Source organism: Euprymna scolopes, chromosome 23, assembly GCF_053919585.1.
Source record: "Euprymna scolopes isolate OS-2025 chromosome 23, ASM5391958v1, whole genome shotgun sequence".
NCBI lineage: Eukaryota > Metazoa > Mollusca > Cephalopoda > Sepiida > Sepiolidae > Euprymna > Euprymna scolopes.
In genome coordinates, this window is record NC_136504.1 from 54,623,733 (window position 1) to 54,647,245 (window position 23,513).

Consider the following 23,513-nt stretch of genomic DNA (forward strand, 5'->3'; position numbering starts at 1 on the left):
AATCCTGGGTAACGTCGAGTTACCTTGCTAGTGTTTTATAAAGCTTTAGCAATATATTTTGACTTTAATCAAAAATAGTTTATTTAATGGTCATTAATGTACAACTTTGGATCTATATCAAAAGCAATAAAAATAAGCCCTATCCGGTGATTGTTGATAAGTGTTCACATTCGGTTTGAATATTTCTTGCCGTCATGTTCAAATATCACACTAGACAATGTTTTCTTGTTTGTTTTTTGCTTGTTTTTTTTTTCCTTCTGCTATACGTTCCAGTTATTTCCTGACCGATATCGATCATCATTATAAACATGAATATTGTTTTAAAAAAAGATCGATGAAAAATATTTTATAGATGTTCTTAATTTTTAATATCCACTATAAAATCAAAGAAACCTCGAGAAACACAACACAGACGAGGTCCTGGATATGACCTTAAACTATATCCGATGGTGAGGGCCCCTGCTTGCAGGGCTTAGAGAGTGTGGAGCCACCCTTTAATTGCCATTGCTCCCAGGTCCACTCTGACCCGGAGTGGTAGCACCTGTTAGGGTCCCAACTATGGGTTAGATAGAATACGACTTAAAAAAACAAACAAATATACTATATTAAAAAAATCGTTCTTCAAAATCACCAGATTCGGCATTAAATAACCTGAAAAGGGTTGATATGCCGTAAAACAAAACAAAGCAACCAACCAACATAGACGAGTACTTCAGCTAGTGCCTAGTACATAAAGTAGTTTCTTTGTTGATATATAAACGCTAAATAGCCTTTTTAATAAAATATCATTATTTAATTCTATTCAGTCATAAACAGCTGGCGGGCATCAGACCATATTCTTAAAAATAACTTGTCAATCAATTTTATAGAAAACATACTTAATCTACTTCGGTATTTAATTTCTTCTTAGAGGAAATAGAGGCAGTTCTTCCCCAGAGAAATATGAACCACCACCACTCATTTGCATTACATATAGTCCCCTTCAAAAACTGTTGTATGTCATTAATTTCTGTAATTTCAATCTTTTATTAAGACTCCTGAAATTTGAAAACATTTTCTCGAATCAAAATCATATTATGGGTTTGGATCAACATCGAAATAAGGATTCTAGACATAAGGCATCAGGTTTAGAAGCATTATATCTTTAATTTAATTTATTTATTTTATTTTCATTTATGTTTTGTGCACGTATATATATATATATATATATATATATATATATATATATATATATATATATATACGTGCACAAAAGTATACCTACATAACAAAAATAAGGACGAGCTATTCATATATAAATGAATAAAAAAAAGAGCTAATAGCTCTTAAACAAACCGTTAAGCTGGAGGAAAAAAATATAAATAACAGCGTTTCGAAGTTTCGATTAATTGTCTCACCACTAATATATATCTATAATATAAAGCTTCACGTGTGTGTGTGTGTGTGTGTGTGTGTGTGTGTGTGTGTGTGTGTGTGTGTGTGTGTGTGTGTGTGTGTGTGGTCACGAATAGGCTCCTATATGGTTGACTATTTTAAAAAAACTGGTTACATATAATGATAGAAGATGTATCGAGGATCAGGAATGGGTATTTTTGATCTGGCAGAACGATGGTTCATAAAAATTGTGGGGTCTACGTCCGCGCCTGGCCCACAAAGTATGGAAATAAAAAATTTTTAAAAAAACCGTTTACAAGGGTGTTTGATATAGATATACATAAGAATACTTTGATAAGTATGTTTTAACTTAAATAGGGATGGTATAATGAAATTGTGGGATCTGCGTTCGCGCCTGTTCTCCATGGAAATAGGCACAAACTTTAACAAAGATTTTTCATATTAAGTTGCGTAAGTATACTTTGATAATTATGTTTCAGTTTGAAGAAATATTGTATAATAAAATTATGGGGTGTTCGTTCGCGCCTGACCTCCATAGAATGGAAATATGTCACAAAGTTTAAAAAGGTTTTTCAAAAGGGGTGAGGATCCACAATAACACCTTTACTTTAATCTTAATTCACGTTAGCTTTTATTTATTTTTTCTTCAGTTGAATCATATTGTGTCGAATAAATTCACCTCGTTCTTATTGAAGTGAAAGCCCCAAAAAGTCGGAACTTTAGACAATTCTCAACACAAATTTGGCATAACTCTGTTTTTTTTTCTTCTCCACTTGCACGTGGCACTCTTTCGAAAATAGATAAATAGATAAATAATAAAAAATAAGAACTTATTTGTTATCGTGTCAAAAGAAGGAAAAAATCCTGCTCACGTGATTGCGTGTCTTTTTGAAAACATTAACATAACCTTTTTATTTTTATTTATATATCTGCTTAAGCTTTTTTTTTGTCAGTGTACTAGAAGGAATTCAGTTGATTACAACCCTTTCTGCGTGTTCTTTACATTACAATAGTGAAACCCTGAATCCGAAGGCGCAATACTACACCGTTCAATACTGTAAAACTGAAACGAAGCTGTTCTGCTTGAAAAGGGCGCTATTTTCTCCTTATTCATATTTATATCGATTCTTTGCTTTAAAAAACTGAAGTAATTACGTGTTTACTTTTTTTAATATCCCATTTTGCTGTTTTGGATTATTTTACTAAAGTAAGTAAAGCTTTATTATTTTTCAAAACTGTTTTTGTTTCTTTGTTTTTCGGTATTTGGTCGATATTATTTAGTAAGAGTGTTTAGCAGAAAAGCCAACAAACGACCATCCGAAAAAATAAATATACAAGAAATTAATGTTACCATAGTCAATAAAAGTTCAGTTCATGTTTTTTGTTGTTTTGAAATAGTTTTAAATGCTCTTTACTTGAAATAATTTTAGCGAACCGAAATTAAAACGAAATTTGAGGCGATAACTACTTAAATGAATTTTTATATAAACTACACATGCCATAATCGAATATTCCTCAAGCACACATTTCAAAGTCGCTGCCATTTTGATTTTTTTAACCGGTTCGTGAATTAAAAAAAACATTTTTTACAAACTACTTAAAAATACAAACCAATGAACTTTTCTACGATAAAAGTAACTTTTATTGACTATGGTAACATTTATTTCTTGTATATTTATATTATTACATATATAACATTTTCTCTTTGTAAGGAAACATCATTTGGTTGGTCATTCTTGGCTACGAATGGAAACAAAGTTGATATAAAAAACTATATTTTCGCGAAAATTATCTTTACTTTCATCATATTTTGCTTAGGGTAAAATTCTTGAGTATCAAAACCTATCTCTTTACAACCCCTTCCTTTTGTCATGCTTTCATCAATCACAGTCCATTTTCTGTAGCCTGTTTTTGAACCCAGTCAACGACGGGTACTTCTGCTAGTATATATATATATATATATATATATATATATATATATATATATATATATATATATATATATATATATAAGGTGTCTTTAATAAGTTTCCAGACTTTTTTTGTATGAGCACTTGCATTGATAGTCCGCACATGAAACTAGTCCCCTTGAAGTAATCTCCTCCGGTTGCAATGCACTTATTGTACCGTTGCAACAACTTCTGAAAGCCCCATGGAAATCCTCTTGTATGAGCGTGTTAATGACTCTTGTCACAGCCGCTTTCATCTCCCCAATTTTCTAATGATGACAGCCTCTAAAGTTTTCCTTGAGCTTAGGGAATAACTAAAAGTCACAGGGAGCAAGTTCTAGACTATAGGAAGGGTCAGGAACTGTCTTCATGCCCATCTTAGTCAAATAGTCTGTGATCTTCTTTGAGCACCCTTGGGACAAACTTTGCACAAACCTTCCACATCTGTAGTTCCTCGTGTATAATATTGTGTACAGTTCCCATGCTGACATCAAACTGCGAACTTATTATCTCTATAGACACATAACAATCCTTATCCATTGAATTTTTTATTTGGCCAATCAAATCTAGTGTTCTGACTCATTTCTCTCACACCTCTCATCATCCCTCACAAACTCCCTGCCTTCCTTGAATCTCTTACGCCACTCAAAAACTGATGCTCGATTCATGCAACATGGTCCAAAAGCAGTCTAAAGCATTCCATAATTTTTTGTGGCATTTTTTTCCAAGTTTAAAACAGAATTTTATTACATACCGTTCTCCTAAAGTATCCTCATGTTTTGACTGCGTTTTTGAAATTCACCAGCTGTGACAATCAGGCTTTTGTAGTCTGTATTCCAATTCCTGCTGTAGCTGTTCATTTGAACCTGAAATCATAAACATTGGTCAGTCATCTCATAAGATGTATAACACTAAGATACTGACTTTTCAAGAGTTTACAACAATTTTAAAATGCTTGTACAAAAAAGTGTGGAAACTTATTGAAGGCACCTTGTATGAATCTATCTATCTATATATATAGAGAGAGAGAAGTGAAAGTGTCTGTGTGTCTGTGTACATTTCCCTATGCAATAACTTTGTCAATTTTAAGCCTACAGATTCGAAATTTGATATACAGAGTACTGAGATTTAGGAAAATCGATGTGATTGGTTTTCGGACAGAGATTTGGCGATTAAGAGGTCAAAGTTCAACGATTTGACCTTTGAGAACTCTACCAAACTCCTCCTAAAGTGCTGGGGCTAAACACGTGAAATGTTAGATATAGGTTCCTTGGACATTGATCTAACTCAATAACTTGATTTGAGCACAAAACAATAAATTTTAAGGGGTCATAATAGGGATCAAAGTTTTAAAAAATTGACCTCTGCGGTCTCTTCCAAATTACTCACAATTTCTGGTCTAAATATTTGAAATTTTACATAAAGGGTATTCAGAGATAGGGTAAGCTTTTTCATCGGTTTGGGTCGGAAATTTTTAGTTACCAATGTATAAACGTATGTATGTATGTATGTTTGCATGTCTGCCTAAAACTTTCAATAGAGGCGACGGATTTTACCAAGATCAGTATCGTTTTAAAGTTCGACAAATACCGAAAAATTGGCTACAAGCATTAATATCTTCCCCTTCAACTAGGCACTTTTCTACAGGGGGGGTGTCACTGTTTTCGCCGATATTTTTTAAAATTATCCTCTCCTTTAAATTGTCAAGCCTTAATTTAAAAAAAATATCGCTTCCAGTTTGTCGGTGGTCGTAACAGCATAAACGTTAGGTTTTACCCCGTTCTTTTCCTCCTTTGCGGTACGCGTTCGAGCCTGCCTTCTTACTACCACTTTCTTTTTTTTTGCTCAACATACACATCCAAACACCCGGGCAACGCCGGGCTGAAATCTTAGTATATATATATATATATATATATATATATATATATATATATATATATATATATATATATATATATGACCACATTATTTAATCGCATAAATTATTATACAAAGATATAATTTTATAATTTTATACGTAAATTTTCAGTATTTACTTCAACAATGATCAATACATAGGTAGAGCTAGGTAGTTATTTATGAAAATATATATGGCAATTAAGCTACACGGAATATTCCGCGTTTTATTTTTATCAGAATTCGTCAGGAAGCTTGACGAATTCTCACGAGAATGAAACGCAGAATATTCTGTGTAGCTTAATTGCTATATATATTTTTATAACATACTATATATATATATATATATATATATATATTTATATATATATATATATATATATATATATATATATATATATATATATATATAAGAGCAAATTGTTAATAAAACATGTTAAAAAACACTTTGAAAAAGAGTTAAAAAAACATATTTAATCTGAAAAGGAAACACTTAATAATGGATAGTCATAAATCCTCGGCGTTTCGAAGAAATATTTTCCTTCTCATCAGAGGGTAGGAATTAGCAATGTTTTCAGTGTGTAATTTAACTACTTGGGATAGTAATTACATATCAGTAAATAACAGAAAGTTCTCATTAAGATAGCTCGATAGTGCAATGCTAGAGCTATAAATATTTCTGAAAATTACTACTTTACAAGGATCAGACACTCATTTTGTTGCTCAGTTTCAAAATGTTAGGCTTTTATTGGTAACAAATTGTGTACAAATGCTTCGGTCCAATGTTGGTTATAAGTATATAAAAATTCATAGATTATAATTTTTTGTAACTGGGCAAGCTCATCAGCGTATAGAAAAAAATTTCCATAGTTTTTTCACCCTATGAATAGGGATCTCTTATTAACGTTGCAGTAATAAAACAGAATAAATGCCGCTATAATCAATGAACTATTATATACTCATATGCCACATGGAGACAAAACAATTTTACATAAGTTGTTTCCAATAAAAGCCTAAATTTTGGCTGTAAAGTGATAGTTTTAAGATATATATATATATATATACATACACTCATCCACAGACAGAATGTTTAGCTGTATCACAACTCTTCAGCGAAGCTAGACCGGCAACTGCCTCAAGCTAAGATCGAAACTCTACTACTTAGATGACAGCTGGCGTTTCTAACACCTACACAATTTGGCTGCTGCTAAGTAGGTGAAAATTACAACGATAAGCATGATCAAACGCCAGAAGCGCTATTTGTTTACACAATGAGCATTGCATTATATGCTGGTAGAACTTTGTTATTTCACTCACCAGAATGCTCGACCCAAAAAAGGGAGTATACATATATATTCACACACACACACACACACACACACACATATATATATATATATATATATATATATATATATATATATATATATATACTTTCTATCATTTAATTATTTTTTCACTCGTTCTAAGAGTTTGTGTTTATTATATCGTGCGACAATAAGAAAAATATCGTTAAAAGACATAAAAGAGAATTTTCAACATATTATTTATTTTTCAATATAAAAAGAATGCAAATTATATGATATACGATTATTACATATATATTTCAAGAATATCAACAAATCTTTTCTCTTTATTTCGATAAGCTCTGAATTCCTGTGTTCATGATTGCCTTGTTGCTTTGTGAGAAATTCGACGTTCATTATTTCAAGATTTTCCCATTTAAGTATTTTTTTTTTTTAGGTTTTGCTTTTTTTGTTGTTTTGTTTTTGTCTGGTTTTTATTTCGCACTTGTGGTTAGGATTTCACAAGATTTTGTTTGTGTTGTGGGGGAATCACCCTCCAAATGGACTGTTCTATCCATTATATAAACCATAGACCTTTTGATCCCAGGTGTGGAAAAAACACCAGATCAACCCTTGCCTGCTCGGTGACGTTTACTACTATTTTCAGTTGTAACCTTTTTACGTTGTTGTTCCAATAATACATTGTTTAAACTCTATTCCGTTGTTCTGTTTTCTTGTGGCTTATTGCAAGCCATAACACTGGTGACATTGGATTCGGAGAACGTACTCACGTTTAAAAACAGTGTTCTAAAAAACGACGTTGGATTCAAGGAGCATACTAAAATCGAAACCAGTAACGACATTAAAGGGAGTTTAGAGGACACGAATTCGCTAGAAGTAATTAATTCAAAAATATATAAGAAAATTATTTTCAAAATTAATACGAAATTCATAGGAAATTTATAGGGAAATTATAAGTAATTTATAAGAATTCATATAAATGATGAGAATATTATGCAGAATTTGTAATGGAAAATAAAATGTATATAAAATTTTGAGAACTTTATATGAATTTTATAATAAAATTACAAGAATTATAATATAATAAAAAAAATTTTTAAACATAAATTTCTTAAAAATTGTTAGAAAATTCTCAGAAATTTATAAAATTATAAAAACTGATTAGAAATATATGAAAAATCTATCACAACGTCATAGGAAATTTATTAGAAAATCCTGTAATATCAGAATTATTAGAAAATTTATAGGAAAATTCATAGGAAACAATTAACGAGTATGTAATTACCTATTATTTTTGGATAAAAATCTCTAGAAATTTCCGATGAGTTTCTTATAAAATTCCTAATTTTTATATTATACTCGTATAAAACCAATATTGTGTCTGAGTTGAGTATATTTGCTGATGATACAATGCATATAACATCTATAACATGCACGAGGAAAGGATGGATGTACATAAATCTAAAACAATGGTAGAATTGTTAGAAAATGACCTTCAGGCAGTAGTGGAATGGGGCTGCAAATGAATGGTAACATTTCATGCTAGTAAGACTAAATTACTCTCCTTTAACAATTACAAGATACCTCTCCAACTACTAATATCCATGCTTCACAAATGACATTACATGAGAATTCTTCCTTCAAACTCCCCGGCCTAACATTCACAGGCAATATGAACTGAAACAAATACATTGAGGACATTGCAAAGGCTGCTGCAAAGAAGGTGGGTTCCTTCTATCGAGGTAGAAGGCTACTCACACCTGAGAGTATCCTGTATCTCTACAAAGCCACCATTCGCCCATGCATGGAGTATTGTTGCCACATCTGGGCTGGTGCATCTACTACTAGCCTCTCCTTCTTGGATAGGGTCCAAAAAAACGAGTTTTCAATCTTTGTCAACTAAGCTCCAACCCCTGTCTCATCGCTGCAATATTGCATCTCTTTGCTTGTTTTACAAATATTTCAATGGAATGTGCTCTGATGAACTCGTTGCACTTGTGTCCCCTCAACGTACACATCCCTGACAAACCCGCTTAGCAACAAAATCACACCCCTTCACTATTGAAGTACATAAATACCAGAAAGTTTTCTACTGTAATAGTTTCTTCCCTCGAACAGCTAGACTTTGGAATTCCCTTCCTGCTACCTGCTTCCCTGACTGTACTGATATGCAGAAGGTAACGCAAGCCAACATCTTGTTAATCTTTCCTAGGCATGGTACCAAATAGAAGCCCCATTACGTCTAAGTGGCGATATGTCTTGTTAGAGGTGAAGGCGAGTAAAAAAATTTAAAAAAACAGGAAATACAATTAGAAATTTATAGTAAATGTATAAAAAAAAATTTTTAATGTAATTCTTCTAATTTTCTTATAGAGTTCCTAAAAATTTCTTATAAATTTAAAAATAAATTTTTTATACACTTTCTAAGAAGAAATTCATATAAACTTCCTATAATGTTCTCATTCACTTCCATTTCCTATATATTTCCTAATCAAGTGCAGTCTTGCCCATAGGTTAATTCAGTTAAGTTGCATACATGCCAAAAGACATTTTGAAGCATTGATTAATTTGCCCAGAGTTATCTCCCCTTGGATTTGACCAGACACCAACAGATTCAATGAAAAACACCCTATATAAATCGACTTAGCGACAGACAATTAAAATCTCACAGTAATTCTCCCAACTATAAATTAATCTTATTTGTTAATCTACATAGAATCGTTTTCATCCATTTGTTTCTTCATATTTGTGTCTTACTACCCACAAACCAGTTTACAACAATCATCATCATTAAAAATATCTGAGTTTTGTTTCAGTTAAGGATGAGTGGTAATTGTATAATTACTACACGATTTCTTTTTATTGATTTGCACTAGGAAAGCTTACGGTAACCAGTCTGTAAATTAACATATTTAATTTTCTGACACCTTTCTCTTTGCAGTTGGTTGAAAAGCTGATCAGTTCAGTTAAGCAGGAGCAACTCAAAATCAAATGGTTAGACAACACAATAAAAGTAACAGGAGCAGCTATAAAAGAAGGTAAGACATTTAATAACGTACTAGCATACCACCTGGCGTTGCCCACTCATGAAATATGCTAATTCATACAGATTTCGTATTTCTAATTCATACAGATTTCGTATTTATTATTATAGAGCCAATTCTCTGTTGATCATTATATTGTACCCAACATATAGCAGTGATTTCAAAAGTTTTAAAAAATATGACTTGAGTGCCATCAACTGGAATGGAAACCAAAACATACAGGTCTCCAGCATTATTCGTTACCATCTTAGCTAAGTCAATATGCATATCAAAATTTTAAAAATTAACATAGTTAAACATATAAATGTATATTTGCACATGTGTAGAATAGCACTTTAAGTCGACTTACGCCTGCCAAGTACCAATTTTTTCAATTTTGACCTATTAGCAGAGATATATATCGGCTAAAAAACAAATCGAATTTGTTCGATGGATCCGAATCTCTAATATATAAAGTTTCAAGTCTGTAGACCAAGAATTGACAGAATTTATAGAGATCATTACACATGCGCACACATACACACACAAGGTCACTATACATACATACATACATACATACATACATATATATATATATATATATATATATATATATATATATATATATATATAAGATCAGTTCAACATAGAGAGAGAGGGGCAGAGAGAGAGATAGATAAATAGATAGATAGATAGATAGATAGATAGATAGATAGAGAAACTTAAGTTATTTTATTTTACTCTCTCCATTTTTCTTTCTTGTTATTCTTTGAGTGCTGAGAGATGTTGGCTGGTGGGCTTTATGTAAAATACTCATAGTGCTATAGTCATCCTGGGACAAATGCAAGAGAAATATTTTAATAGGAAGAAACCCCCGTGTTCTGCTTTTGTTAACCCCTGGAGAAATATTTTCAAATAATGAGATTGAGATTATGTTTGAAAAAATGTATCTTTTACTTACAATCGTAAAATTTAATAAGATGGTGCTTATTCAAATACAGTCGACAGATCGATTTTTTTTTCAAATATGTTGTTTCAAGCAAAAACAATATTACGTACTTAATTGCCGAAAATAGTAATATATAAAAAAAAATATGAAAAATTATTGAATAGAAATTTATTTCTAGTTAAAACAAAAAAAAATTATTTTCTAGTTAAAAGTCAAGTCATTTTTATGGAAAATTGGGTTAAATCGCATTTTTCTTAGACGTTATAAACTACGCAGTAGGAGGTTATACACAAGGGAGATAATTCCGAAAAGAATATTTTAGATTACTTTATTATGTCTGCAATATTTGTTGTCTATAGATTTTATTTAGCGCTTCTACACTATTAGGATGAAATTTTGTAGTCGATAAATGAAGTTTTCAGATAAAAACCAATGGTTTCTACTGAGGTTTATTTTATTTTATTTTATTTATTTTTTTGTTGATTCAAAACAATTACAATGGTAGCTTCCAAATTATGAAGTCGAAATTACCTGAATATTACTGAATTATTTTTTAAAAAAAAACATCTTTAAACGTGTTAGCAGGTGAAAATTACGGCAATCTTGTTTAAATCAAAACAGAAAATAACCTCCGTTTTGAACTCTCCTGTATCTTACATAAGCAAATACGATTGTTTTCTTCAAATTCTATTTCCTATTTTATAAATAATTTTCTACCTTATTCATTTTCGTAATTTTTGGATATAATCATCTTAAAAATACGAGGAATACGTAGATGCCATTATTTTCATGTGGAATTCAGTTTTACGATTTCCGAAATTTCGTTCTGATAGTGTACAAACGCCGACTTTTTTTTTTACTACAAACACAATAGAGTTTGTTCCACTTGATGAATTTCCGTAATTTTGGGATATATTACTAACATTCTCACAATACATAAAATGACAATATTAGCGTTACCTATATAGCGTTGATTGGTAGTGTATTTATTTCTTGGGGTGGGGACTATACCGTTTTTAGCAGGATCCGAACATTGGAGTTAACTTTTATGTCTAAACTATTACCCGCCATCTTATGTAACTTTCGAATACCGTTCCATACACATTTATTCGTTACAATAAAATCCTACCTTACTTCCTACAAGCGACATCATCACGACTGCCAAGACCTTTAGACAAAGTAGTCTGTATTTTCCCCTCTACAATAAAAGTTCTCCCACCGCTTCGAGTCAACACCGGGTAATTATTTCAACATTATAATTATATTGCCCTGCCACTCTTATTTACTGGATTAAACAGTCATACACATACATCTACACTTACACTTGGCTGTTTACAAATAATGATTTCTCCCCACTAACATTCCGGCTTATCTCATTGGCTGAGACTATAAAATTCTATTATTCCGGGATGCACACATTCATACAAAAAACAAACACGTCAAACATTATACACTATGGCTACTCAATCTACACGAAACATTGCATTATTGCATATTATACAAAATAAAAAATTGCACCACGCTCATATTCATAACTTTACGTAGTTATACCCTCACCTTTTACTACACACACAATATCGACACTGATTGTTTTAAATCAATTATAATTTCCTATGGTCGCTTTTTCGCGATGTTGTAGACTAATGTTTACAAAAACTTACCATAACATTCACTTTTAATTTACACAACTAAATAGTCGTAAATTAGGTACAAATGAGTTGGTGCAGTTTCTTCTTCTGGTAATGTTTGCATCTAATGCAAATGCTGTTGTTTCGTTGATTATAGTGACGTAAATTATGCCATTTTTCATTATTTATTAATGCAATAAAAAAGTCGTAGCAGATTTTTTATCATGAACGGTTTAAGCGTCCTAAACTATGCGATAATAAAATGAACTATATCAGATGAACATATCTCGGCTTAAACAAAAATTTATTGATCAAATATAAGCACTATCAGAATCAACATACTTTTGCCATCGCAAAACAAGTGTATTTATGGCATTAACGTAAAAATCTTGCGTTCTGGTAGCGACGAAGTCGCTCAAGGCGTTTTTGATATAGCTTAGGTTTTTGAAGCATTTCTCACGCAGAAAGTTGTCGAGATTCTTGAAAAAGTGGTAGTTGGTAGGTGATAGGTCTTGAGAGTATGGCGGATGGGGCAGAGTTTCCTAGGCCAATACTTTCAACTTCTCCAGAGTCGGTTAAGCAACATGAGGTCGGACATTTTCATGGAGAATAATTGGGCCTTTTCTGTTGACTAATGTTGGATGTTGTTTGTCGAAGTTTATGATGCATTTTATTCATTGACAGTACTTTTCCGCCGTGATGGTTTCGCCTGCATTCAAAATACTGTCATGGATGAGATCAGTAAACCACCAATCAGTCAGCATAACCTCATTATGGTGCAAGTCTGGCTTTGGGAAGTATCGTGGAGCATTATTTGCGTTTAACCACTGAGCTGAGTGTTTTCACTTTTCATCACAAGAAAAGCTAGAGAAACAAGTCGTTCTTGTTGCATAAAAGAAGAGAAGATGACACTTCATAATGCAATTTCTTTTAGTTGTCGTTCAGTTCGTGAGGCAACCATTTATGAAGTTTTTTTGTTTTTTTTTCTTTCTAATCTCTCTAAAATGGTTGGAAATCATCATATACGTTATTTCTCATTCAGAAGCAAGTTCTCAAATAGTTGTACATGAATTGGGTTCGACTAAGGCTCTTAACTGATCATTGTCAACATCCGATGGCCGACCACTATGCTAACCGTCTTCAAGACTCTCGTTGCTTCCACAAAATTTCTTAAACCACCATTTTGCTGGTGGGGTTTTGGAGGGGGAATTTAGTATTAGTTTTTGGGCCAAACATTTCGTTGATATCGCGAACTGTTTCGGCAGCTTTTCGGCCTAACTTTAATTGAAATAAGAAAATTGTGTAAATTTGCTTCTTCATTCAATGTTCTAAAAGAAAACAATTGTTTTAAAACGAATGTAATTTAGACGATAAGATAAAGTGAAAAACACTCTTTAAAATTATATAAAAAGGAAAGGTATACTATCGAAATATAGCTATTAAAAGCTAAATCTCTGGCAACAAAAGTGAGTACACTCCTTACGAAAAGTTGTCAATATTAACATACAACATGTCAACTTTCAATATTTTGTGTGGCTACCATCATTATCCAAAACTGTTTTTACTCCCCTTGACAAGGAGTTTACCAGAGCTTCATATGCAGCCACTGGAATGCTCTTCCACTCTTCAATTATGAAGTCACAGAACTGGCGAATATTTGAGACTTTGCGCACCACCACCTTCTGATTAAGGATGCTTCAAAGATGTTCTACTGGGTTCAAGTCTGAAGACATGCTTGGCCAGTCCATCACCTTTACCCTCAGCCTCTTCAGTAAAGCAATGGTTGTCTTGGATGTGTGTTTTGGGTCATTGTCATGCTGGAACACTGCTCTGCGACCCAGTTTCTGAAGGGCGGAGATTATGCTCTGCTGCAGAATTTGACAGTACATTTTGGAGTTCATGTTTCCTTCAATAAAATGTAACTCTATAATAATTGCAACACTCATGCAGCTCCAGACCATGACATTCCCACCACCATGCTTGACTGTAGGCATGACACAGATTAAGGCCATCAGAACCAAACAAATTTAATTTCGTCTCATCAGACCATAGGACATGGTTCCAGTAATCTATGGGCTTTGTTGACATGTCTTCAGCAAACTGTTTGAAGGCTTTCTTGTGCATTGTCTTTAGAAGAGGCTTCCTCCTGGGGCGGCAACTATGCACACCAATTTGATGTAGTGTGCGGCATATGGTCTGAACACTAACAGACTGAGCCTCAACCTCTTTAATCTCTGCAGCAATGCTAACAGCACACCTACGCCGATCTTTCAAAGAAAGAATTTGGATATGATGCTTAGCACGTGCGCTCAACTTCTTTGGACGATCTACCCAAGGCCTGTTCTGAGTGGACCATGCTCTTTTAAAATGCTGAATGATCTTAGCCACTGTGCTGCAGCTCAGTTTCAAAGTGTTAGCAATCTTTTTGTATCCTTGGCCATCTTTATTTTTATATATATAATATTTTATATATATACTCCTATAAATTCGTTTTTCTTTTGTGTAATCGATATTCATATCAAAAACCCTCTTTTCTATTTATTTTAAAAGAAAATACAATTTTCTTATATCTTGGTTGTGGAATTGCATTCACTAGCAAAAGATCTAGTTAATTTGCATATTCTTTTAATCATTTATTTTAATTAATTCCCTATTAGATGTTTGGGATTTCTAATAGAATGCTCATCTTTAGTTAACTATTACGTGTAATTATATTCATGCAAATATTTTACATGATTTATACTTGCATAATATTTGCGTAAAAAGTTTATAGTAAACACAAAATTGTTTCCATATATATTTATGTATACGTATATATTTTTGTTTAACAAATTTTACCTACCAAGCTCATCCTAGAGTTTTTGGTCTACAGACATGAAACTTCATATATAAGGTATTTGAATCCATGCAAAACTATATTTTTGGATTTTAGCCCGGAAAAATCGGTGCAAAAGTGTGAAAATTAAAAAAAAAATGAAATTTGCCAGGTGATGGTCGAACGCCAGCATTACGAATTCATAACGTAGTAGCTATTAGTTCATGTTTTAATTTTTAGCCATGCAGTAGGCATGTTTTCATAGCCCAGTCATTGACAGTCAAGGCAAAATGAATCGTAAGCTGAACGTTTTGGTTTCGATTCTCGGTGGTGGCACATGAGTCTTTTTTTAAATACTTTTTAAATCATTACTGTATATTGCATCCAATTAAATGTTAAGAGGTAATAATAGAAGTCAAAGTTATAAAAACTTTGACCTTTGCGGTCTCTACCAAATTACTCAGACAATTTCTGGTCCAAACATTTTAAATTTTACATAAAGGGTAATTAGAGATAGGCAAGCTTTTTAATCGGTTTGGGTCGAAAATTTGAGCTACCAATATATAAATGTATGTATGTATGTTTGCATGTCTGTTTAAAACCTTCGACAGAGGCGACGGATTTTCACAAGATCAGTATCGTTTTGAAGCACGACCCTTCAGACGACAAATACGATTGTCTAGCCTTAATTTAAACCTACGTCACTTCCGGTTTTAAGGTGGTTGTAACAGAAAAGACATCACGTTTTTCCCGTTCTTTTCCTACTTCGTGGTACAGGTTCGAGCCTGCCTTCCTATTACAACTTTTTTTTTTTTTTTTTTGCTCAACACACACTTCCAAACACTCGGACAACGCCGGGCACCCATGCTAGGATATATATATATATATATATATATATATATATATATATATATCACCTGCCTGTATTATGTATGTATGTATGTATGTATGTATGTATGTATGTATGTATGCCTAATATGTCAGGTCATGTCATGTGCTACTGGTACCATGTAACCCAGTACTACCTGCCTCATGGTCGGGTCACCGGCGACTAAACTGGTTCCCCCACCAGACTTGTTTGGTGAGGAGGGCGGCTAGTCTCCCTGAAGGATTAAAAACAAGACCTTCCAAAGGGCGAATGAAATCTTTTTCTGCGTCAACGGCCAACTAGCACCGTGTATATTTGTGTGTGTGTGTGTGTGTGTGTGTGTGTGTGTGTGTGTGTGTGTGTGCGTGTGTGTGCGTGTGTGTGTGTGTGTGTGTGTGTGTGTATTGGGGTGGAGAGGGCTCCCGTAAGCCGTGGTGAAGGCAACGTTTCTAGGAGAAGCAAATCTCTGATTTAAAAAACCATAAAGCGGAAGACCATTACCCGCATTAAGCTGGTCTGCAGTTTAATTTGTTGCTGGCTATCTTGCTCTTGCTTGTTGCTGGATCTCAACATTTTGAACCGAGAGAGAGACTTAGCTGTCGTACAAAGCTAAGACTCTGTAACATCATATTTGTATAGATACTCCCTCAGGCATTTGGGCTCATGGATTTTAAATGTCTGAAGGAGTGGCACTCGTCTAACAAGACGTTGCAATCATCATGTATGCCTAATACTTCTGGTTTAGCGATTGCCGCAATGGCAAAGACGTCACAGGGTTTTTTTTATACATTCCTTTCGTCCTTCGCAATACGATATGATTTTTATTCATATAGACAAATATTACATAGTTGCTACACTGAACATCCTAATATTTCGGACAAATTGATTTCGCCTGACAAGTGACTTGGTTTCTTGCAAACCAATTTGCTCGAAACATTAGCATGTTCAGTTTAGCGACTTTGTAATATTTGTCTATATAAATAAAAATATAAAATTTTGCTCTTTTTTATTGAGCACTCTTACAACCTCGTTTTAATTCATGAGTTTTATCTCTGGAATACCTTTAACTTGGAGCAGATACATACATACGTATATATATATATATATATATATATATATAAAGAAGATTAGAACAATAGTCTAAAGAGCAGAGTGTATTTTAATGTAATAGTAAAATTACTAGTTTAATTAAAATACAGGAAAGAAAAGGTGCTCGTTGTAATTTAGATATATAATAAGCTCGATAGGTAAATATCCTAGAGCTATTTTAATATTTAGTAATGTGATTGATAATTTAAAAATCAAATTATAATTAAATTAAAAATCCGTTTCATAAGAAGGAACAACAACAAAATCAATTATTTGTACGATCGTTTCGGAAAACAGTGTTTTTATTGTGGTAGACATCAAGTTACGGACAATAATTATTACATATAGTTTTTTAATAAACAAGGTTTCCTCATCAGCAAATATTTTGAAGGGTTTTTATTAAATTTAAAAGACACCATAAATAAACCTAGCATTAAAAGTAAGGTAGATGTATCTGGAAAAAATTAAAATAAAGGTATGGATTTAAACTTGATAAGAAAATTAATATGGGTTATAGATATAAATAAAATAGAGTAAAATATAAATTTGGTTTAAGTACAATATTATACATACATACATACATACATACACAAATATATGCATGCATATATATATATATATATATATATATATATATATATATAGACACATATATACATATACATAGATATAGAAATATATACATAAAAATATAGGTACAAATATTTACCTTTTAATTTTTCGCCTTTTGAAATCAGGAACTATGGTTAAAGTACTCATATATATGCTTGCTATATCTTTTCAGCTTATGAAATGATAAATTTTCAAAAAGGACGCCCGTGCAATAATTTATTTCCGTTAGCATACTTTTGATTTAAAGACGCCACGGTTTATAATTAGAAAGAAATTGTAAGTTAATGTTATTTGTATTAGTAAATAATGCAAGGGGGATAATTAGTCATATTTTCTTTAATTAAAGGATGTAAGGGGGATAATTAGTCTAACTTAATTTATTACAGAATAATAAAAAAAAATTTTTTAATTGTAATCTATTTTTACTAATAAGTAATCTTTAATGATTTAAGGTGGTTTATATTTATTAAATTTAAACCAACGTTTATGACTGCATGTGAATATTAGTTCATGTCTTGAATTTAATAGGGTGGTTGCATTTTTTATATCTTCATATTTCAAAATTTTTAGGGTCTCTTTTGTACATAGTGCACAGAATTTATCTCCTGGTTTATATATATATAGTCCTGGTCAAAATCATAAGACTACTAAAGAAATTAAGCGTTTACGCATAATATCGAATTTTTAATCAAACAAATAGTTGAAACCATTGCCAAAAGGGAAAATATGATGAAAAAAATGAAATCTACTTCATTCGAAACCTTAACCCTAATTTAATAATTATTTTTTAAAAAACAAACATTTTCATCTGGTCAAAATGATAAGACCACTTTAATAAAATCAGCTAGTTTGGAAAAAATGAATACGAAAAGCTTTCTATGTTACTAAAAGCAACTTGTTAGTGGATAAAAAAACATCTTACTAAATTATAAATGGCAAAAGGGAAATCATTATCAGAGTTTGAGAGAGGAAAGATCTTTGAGCTTAATAGGGGTGGACCCTCCCATAGATCCATTGCAAACGAAGTGAATCGTAGCAAAACAGTCATCACAACTTTTTTTAAGAAATCCGGATCAATATGGGCACAAAAAGAGTCAAGGTCGACAAAAAAAATAACCCCATCACTGGATCGCCGTATCAGAAGAAGTTTTTAAAAAATCTCCAGTATGAGCCCAGGTCGATTGAAAAGCCAAACAGCAGCAAAATGTAGTCCTAAAACCATCAGAAGGCATCTGAAAATGAAGGGTTTCAATCATTTAAAGCGACTGCAGAAACCACGTCTTCTTGAACAGCACAAAACTAACCGACTTAAATATGCCGCCAAATACCAGACTTGGGATGATGAAGAGAACTGGGAAAATGTAATTTTCTCCGATGAGAAAAAGTTTAATCTAGATGTTCCAAATGCATTTCAACACTATTGGCATAATAAAAATTTGCTCAAGGAGACTTTTTCAACTCGGCATAGTGGAGGAGGGTCTTTAATGATCTGGGGTGATTTCTCGTCAGCTGGGACCCTAAAGTTGCAAGTAGTGAAAGGCCGGCAAGCATCATTGAAGTACATTTCAATGCTTGAAAATGCTTCTATCAGGACTAAAAGTCCACGTCTGTGAAGAAGAAATTGTATTTTCCAGCAAGACAACGCTGCGATACACATTTCTCGACAAGCACGAGAATACGTTTCTTCAAATAACATAGAATTGTTAGATCATCCAGAATGCTCTCCGGACCTCAATCACATTGAAAATCTTTGGGGATGGATGGCAAAAGAAGTGTTCAAGGATGGAACTCAGTATGATTCGATAAAGGAACTTTCTGATTACGTTTTCAGTACATGGGATAAAATCCCTTCGTAACTGATAAAAAACTGAGTCGCAAGCATGCCAAAGAGAATTTTTGAAGTAATTCGTAATAATGGAGGCTATACTAAATACTGAGACCCTTTTTAGTAATTAATAATTGCCTTTTGTTAGATAAATTATCAGTGGTCTTATACTTTTGACCAGGTGAAAATGTTTGTTTTTTAAAAAATAGTTATTAGATCAGGGTTAAGGTGTCGAATGAAGCAGATTTATTTATTTTTTTCCATATTTTCCCTTTTGGCAATGGTCTCAATCATTTGTTTGATTAAAAATTCGATAATATGCGTAAACGCTTACTTTCTTAAGCGGTCTTATGATTTGGACCAGAACTATATATATATATATATATATATATATATATATATATATATATATATATATATATATATATATATATATATATATATATGTATATATATATATATATATATATATATATATATATATACTTCATTTACTCACATAAATTAAATATACGAAAGTATAGATTTGTGCGTAAACCTTAAGTATTTACTTCAAAAGTGCTCAATACGTAGGTAGAGCTAGTTAGTAATTTATAAAATTACAAATGTACATTCAAAAATAAAAAACACCGTATAAAAACAACACTAGCGAATAAATACTGGGAACTCAAAGAAAGCGGACATTCGCCGGTAGTCGAATAAAAAATAATGAGACAAGCTACCACGTGCAGACATTTAGACGACCCATGTAAATTATGCCTCCATGAAAAATTTGCTATCCTGTACTTTAAAGAACTTAAAAATCTATTAAACTGTAGACGAGAAATAGCAAACAGCTGTGTTCACAAATAAAACTTACTCTAGGATAGCGATACAAAATAGCTTTAAAACTAACAATAAAAATAGAAAACATACGAATAAATAAATTAAACAAACATGAATATACATAAACGATCACACATATATGTATATATATATATATATGTGTGTATGTGCATGTATGTGTGTACACATAGGTATACTTATATATATATATATATATATAAAAAGAGGGAAAAGGTCTACCTTAAACCACTAACCTAGCTCTAAAACAGATCCTTTGTTCGATAAAATGCATGCCCATTGGCTGATAGGAAGGGGCGCGGTGGATACTAGAAAGCTGATTGGCTAACCAGAAATCCTAAACATATATAAAAACAAGAAGCAACCACAGAATTCGCGCATAAGCCTGACGAATCCTATAAGTGAATGAAATGCAGAATATTCAGTGTAGCTTAATCGCCATATATATTTTATAAATTACTATATATATATATATATATATATATATATATATATATATATAATTGAACGTATGTGTGTGTGTCTGGTCACGAATAGGCTCTTATATGGTTGACTATTATAGAAAACTGATCACATATAATGATAGAAGATGTATCGAGACACAGGAATTGGTATGTTTGATCTGGCATAATGATGATTCATTAAAATTGTGGGGTCTGCGTACGTGCCTGGTCCACAAAGTATGGAAATAAAAAATTTTAAAATAAAAAAAAACGTTTACAAGTGTTTTTGATATAGATGTACATAATAATACTTTGATAAGTATGTTTTAACTTAAATAGGGATGGTATAATAAAATTGTGGGGTCTGCGTTCGTGCCTGACCTCCATGGAAATAGGCACAAACTTTAACAAAGATTTTTCATATTAAGTTGCGTAAGTATACTTTGATAATTATGTTTCAGTTTGAACAAATATGGTATAATAAAATTATGAGGTGTTTGTTCGCGCCTGACCTCCATAGAATGGAAATATGTCACAAAGTTTAACAAGGTTTTTTAATATAAATCCACAGAATATTGTGATAAGTGTTTCAGTGTGAACAGGTATGGTATAATAAATTATGGGGTTTATCTATTTTATTTTTACTTTCATCATATTTTGCTTTTGTTTTGATACTCCCAAATTTTCTGTAGGCTGTTTTTGAACCCAGTCAACGACGGGTACTTTTGCTAGTATATATATATATATATATATATATATATATATATATAGTATTTTATTTAGCGATTTTCAGTATTCAACAATGACTCTAGGATAAAATTTGGAAACCTGTGTACTTTAATTGCCATATATATTTTCATAATTTGCTTTATATATATATATATATATATATATATATATATATATATATATATATATATATATATATATATATATACAGAGAGAGTGAGATTTTCTGTAAGCTGTTTTTGAACCCAGTCAACGAGGGGTACTTTTGCTAGTATATATATATATATATATATATATATATATATATATATATATATATATATATATAATTAAGTGGTAAGTAGTAAAAACCTAAAAAAAAGATATTATTTTTTATTACCGTTTTTAGTTGCTTAGTTACACATATTTCCATTACCTGAATCAAGTTATAATTTCGTCAGACCTTACAGATTTGAAATCTGTAAGGGTCATTAACTCGATTCTGATAGCGGAAACGTGTAAATAAGCAGATAAAAACGATTATATATATATATATATATATATATATATATATATATATATATATATATAACAATAATAACAATAAACAAGTATTATCAGCTCTTTTTATTGAGCACTATCTAACAACCTCGTTGAATTCATTAGTCCATTACTTTTGAATATAAAAAAACCCGAGTATATATATATATATATATATATATATATATATATATATATATATATATATATATATATATATATATATATATATATATATATATATATATATATATATATATATTATCTCTGCAACAAAAATAAATATTTACAGTATGGAAATAAATTGTTCGTGAATGTTCGTAGACTCTATTTAAGAGAGAGTTCACGTTTGGTCCGATATATTAAAAAGAGTTAGTATTTTGAATTTTTCGTGCGCAGAAGAAACTTAGTTAACGTCTTACGCCTTCTGGTTTCTTTTTCCAACTCTTCCACCTACGCTTTTTTTTTTAAACTTTTTCGCGCGTAAGTCTCTGATTCTGATTAACCGAAAAGCATCTGATGAAATCCAGTTGAAAGAAAAGAAAAGGAAAAAAAAGTAAAGGAAAGGAAAGAGAGAAAAATAAAGAAAAGAATGAGGGATGTATTCCATAGTAGTAGTGGTGGTAGTAGTGGTACGCGACACACACACACACACACACAGATAGATAGATAGATAGATAGATAGATAGATAGATAGATAGATAGATAGATAGATAGATAGATAAAACAAGTCTATTTTCGAACCCTACCACTTAATTAACTTAACTAGTCATAAACTCGAAATATTAGAAGTATTATCAATTAAAACTAAAACAAATATTATTAAAATAAATTTTAATGGCAGTAATAACGTCCTAAAATACTTGTAATAGTGACCAGAATAATTTAAAATATTTAAGAACAAGTTAATTACTAAAAAAAAAATAAGCAAACGGATTCGAAAGTATTTGGGTCTATAGTAACTATGGCAACTAGATCAGCCTGTTCTTGCCGGAAGCAAGAAACTTAATTAGAAAGTTTAAAAGGATCCGGACCAGAATTAGTAGAAACGAATTTATGTAATTCAATGTTATATATCTATCTATATATCTATAAACGTGAACGTGTGTGTGTGTGCGTGTGTGTGTGTGTGTGTACATTTCCCTACGCAATAACTTTGTCAATTTTCAGTCTACAGACTCAAAATTTGATATACAGGCTACTGAGATTTGTGAAAATCTTTTTTATCGGTTTTCGGCCAGAAATTTGGCTGTTAAGGGGTCAAAGTTCATCGATTTGACTTTTGAGAACTCTACCAAACTTCTCCGAGAATTTTGAGTCTAAACACTTGAAATTTTAGATATAGGTTCCTTGGACATGGATCTAACTTAATAACTTGATTTGAGTCCAAACTAATAAATGGTAAGGGGTCATAATAGGAGTCAAAGTTTACAAAATTGACCGCTTTTTTTTTTTTTTTTTTTTTTTACTCAATATACACCTCCAAACACCCGGGCAACGCCGGGCAACGCCGGGCAACGCCGGGTTGAAATACTAGTATATCTATAAAAGTGAAAATGTCTGGGGGGGTCTGTCTGTCTGTGTGTGTACATTTCCCTACACAATAACTCTATCAATTTTCGG

General features: G+C 31.8%; 1 protein-coding gene across 2 annotated transcripts in view; it reads left to right on the plus strand.

Moving 5' to 3' along the window:
• The window catches only part of LOC145245901 (VPS10 domain-containing receptor SorCS3-like), a 1,435,182-nt gene that overhangs the window by 1,343,016 nt on the left and 68,653 nt on the right, over window positions 1-23,513 (plus strand). For both annotated transcript variants that reach the window (XM_080107637.1, XM_080107638.1), the window contains exon 23: window positions 9,489-9,585. In XM_080107637.1, coding sequence (XP_079963763.1) covers window positions 9,489-9,585 — 97 coding nt within the window. The remainder of the gene's footprint in view (window positions 1-9,488; window positions 9,586-23,513) is intronic.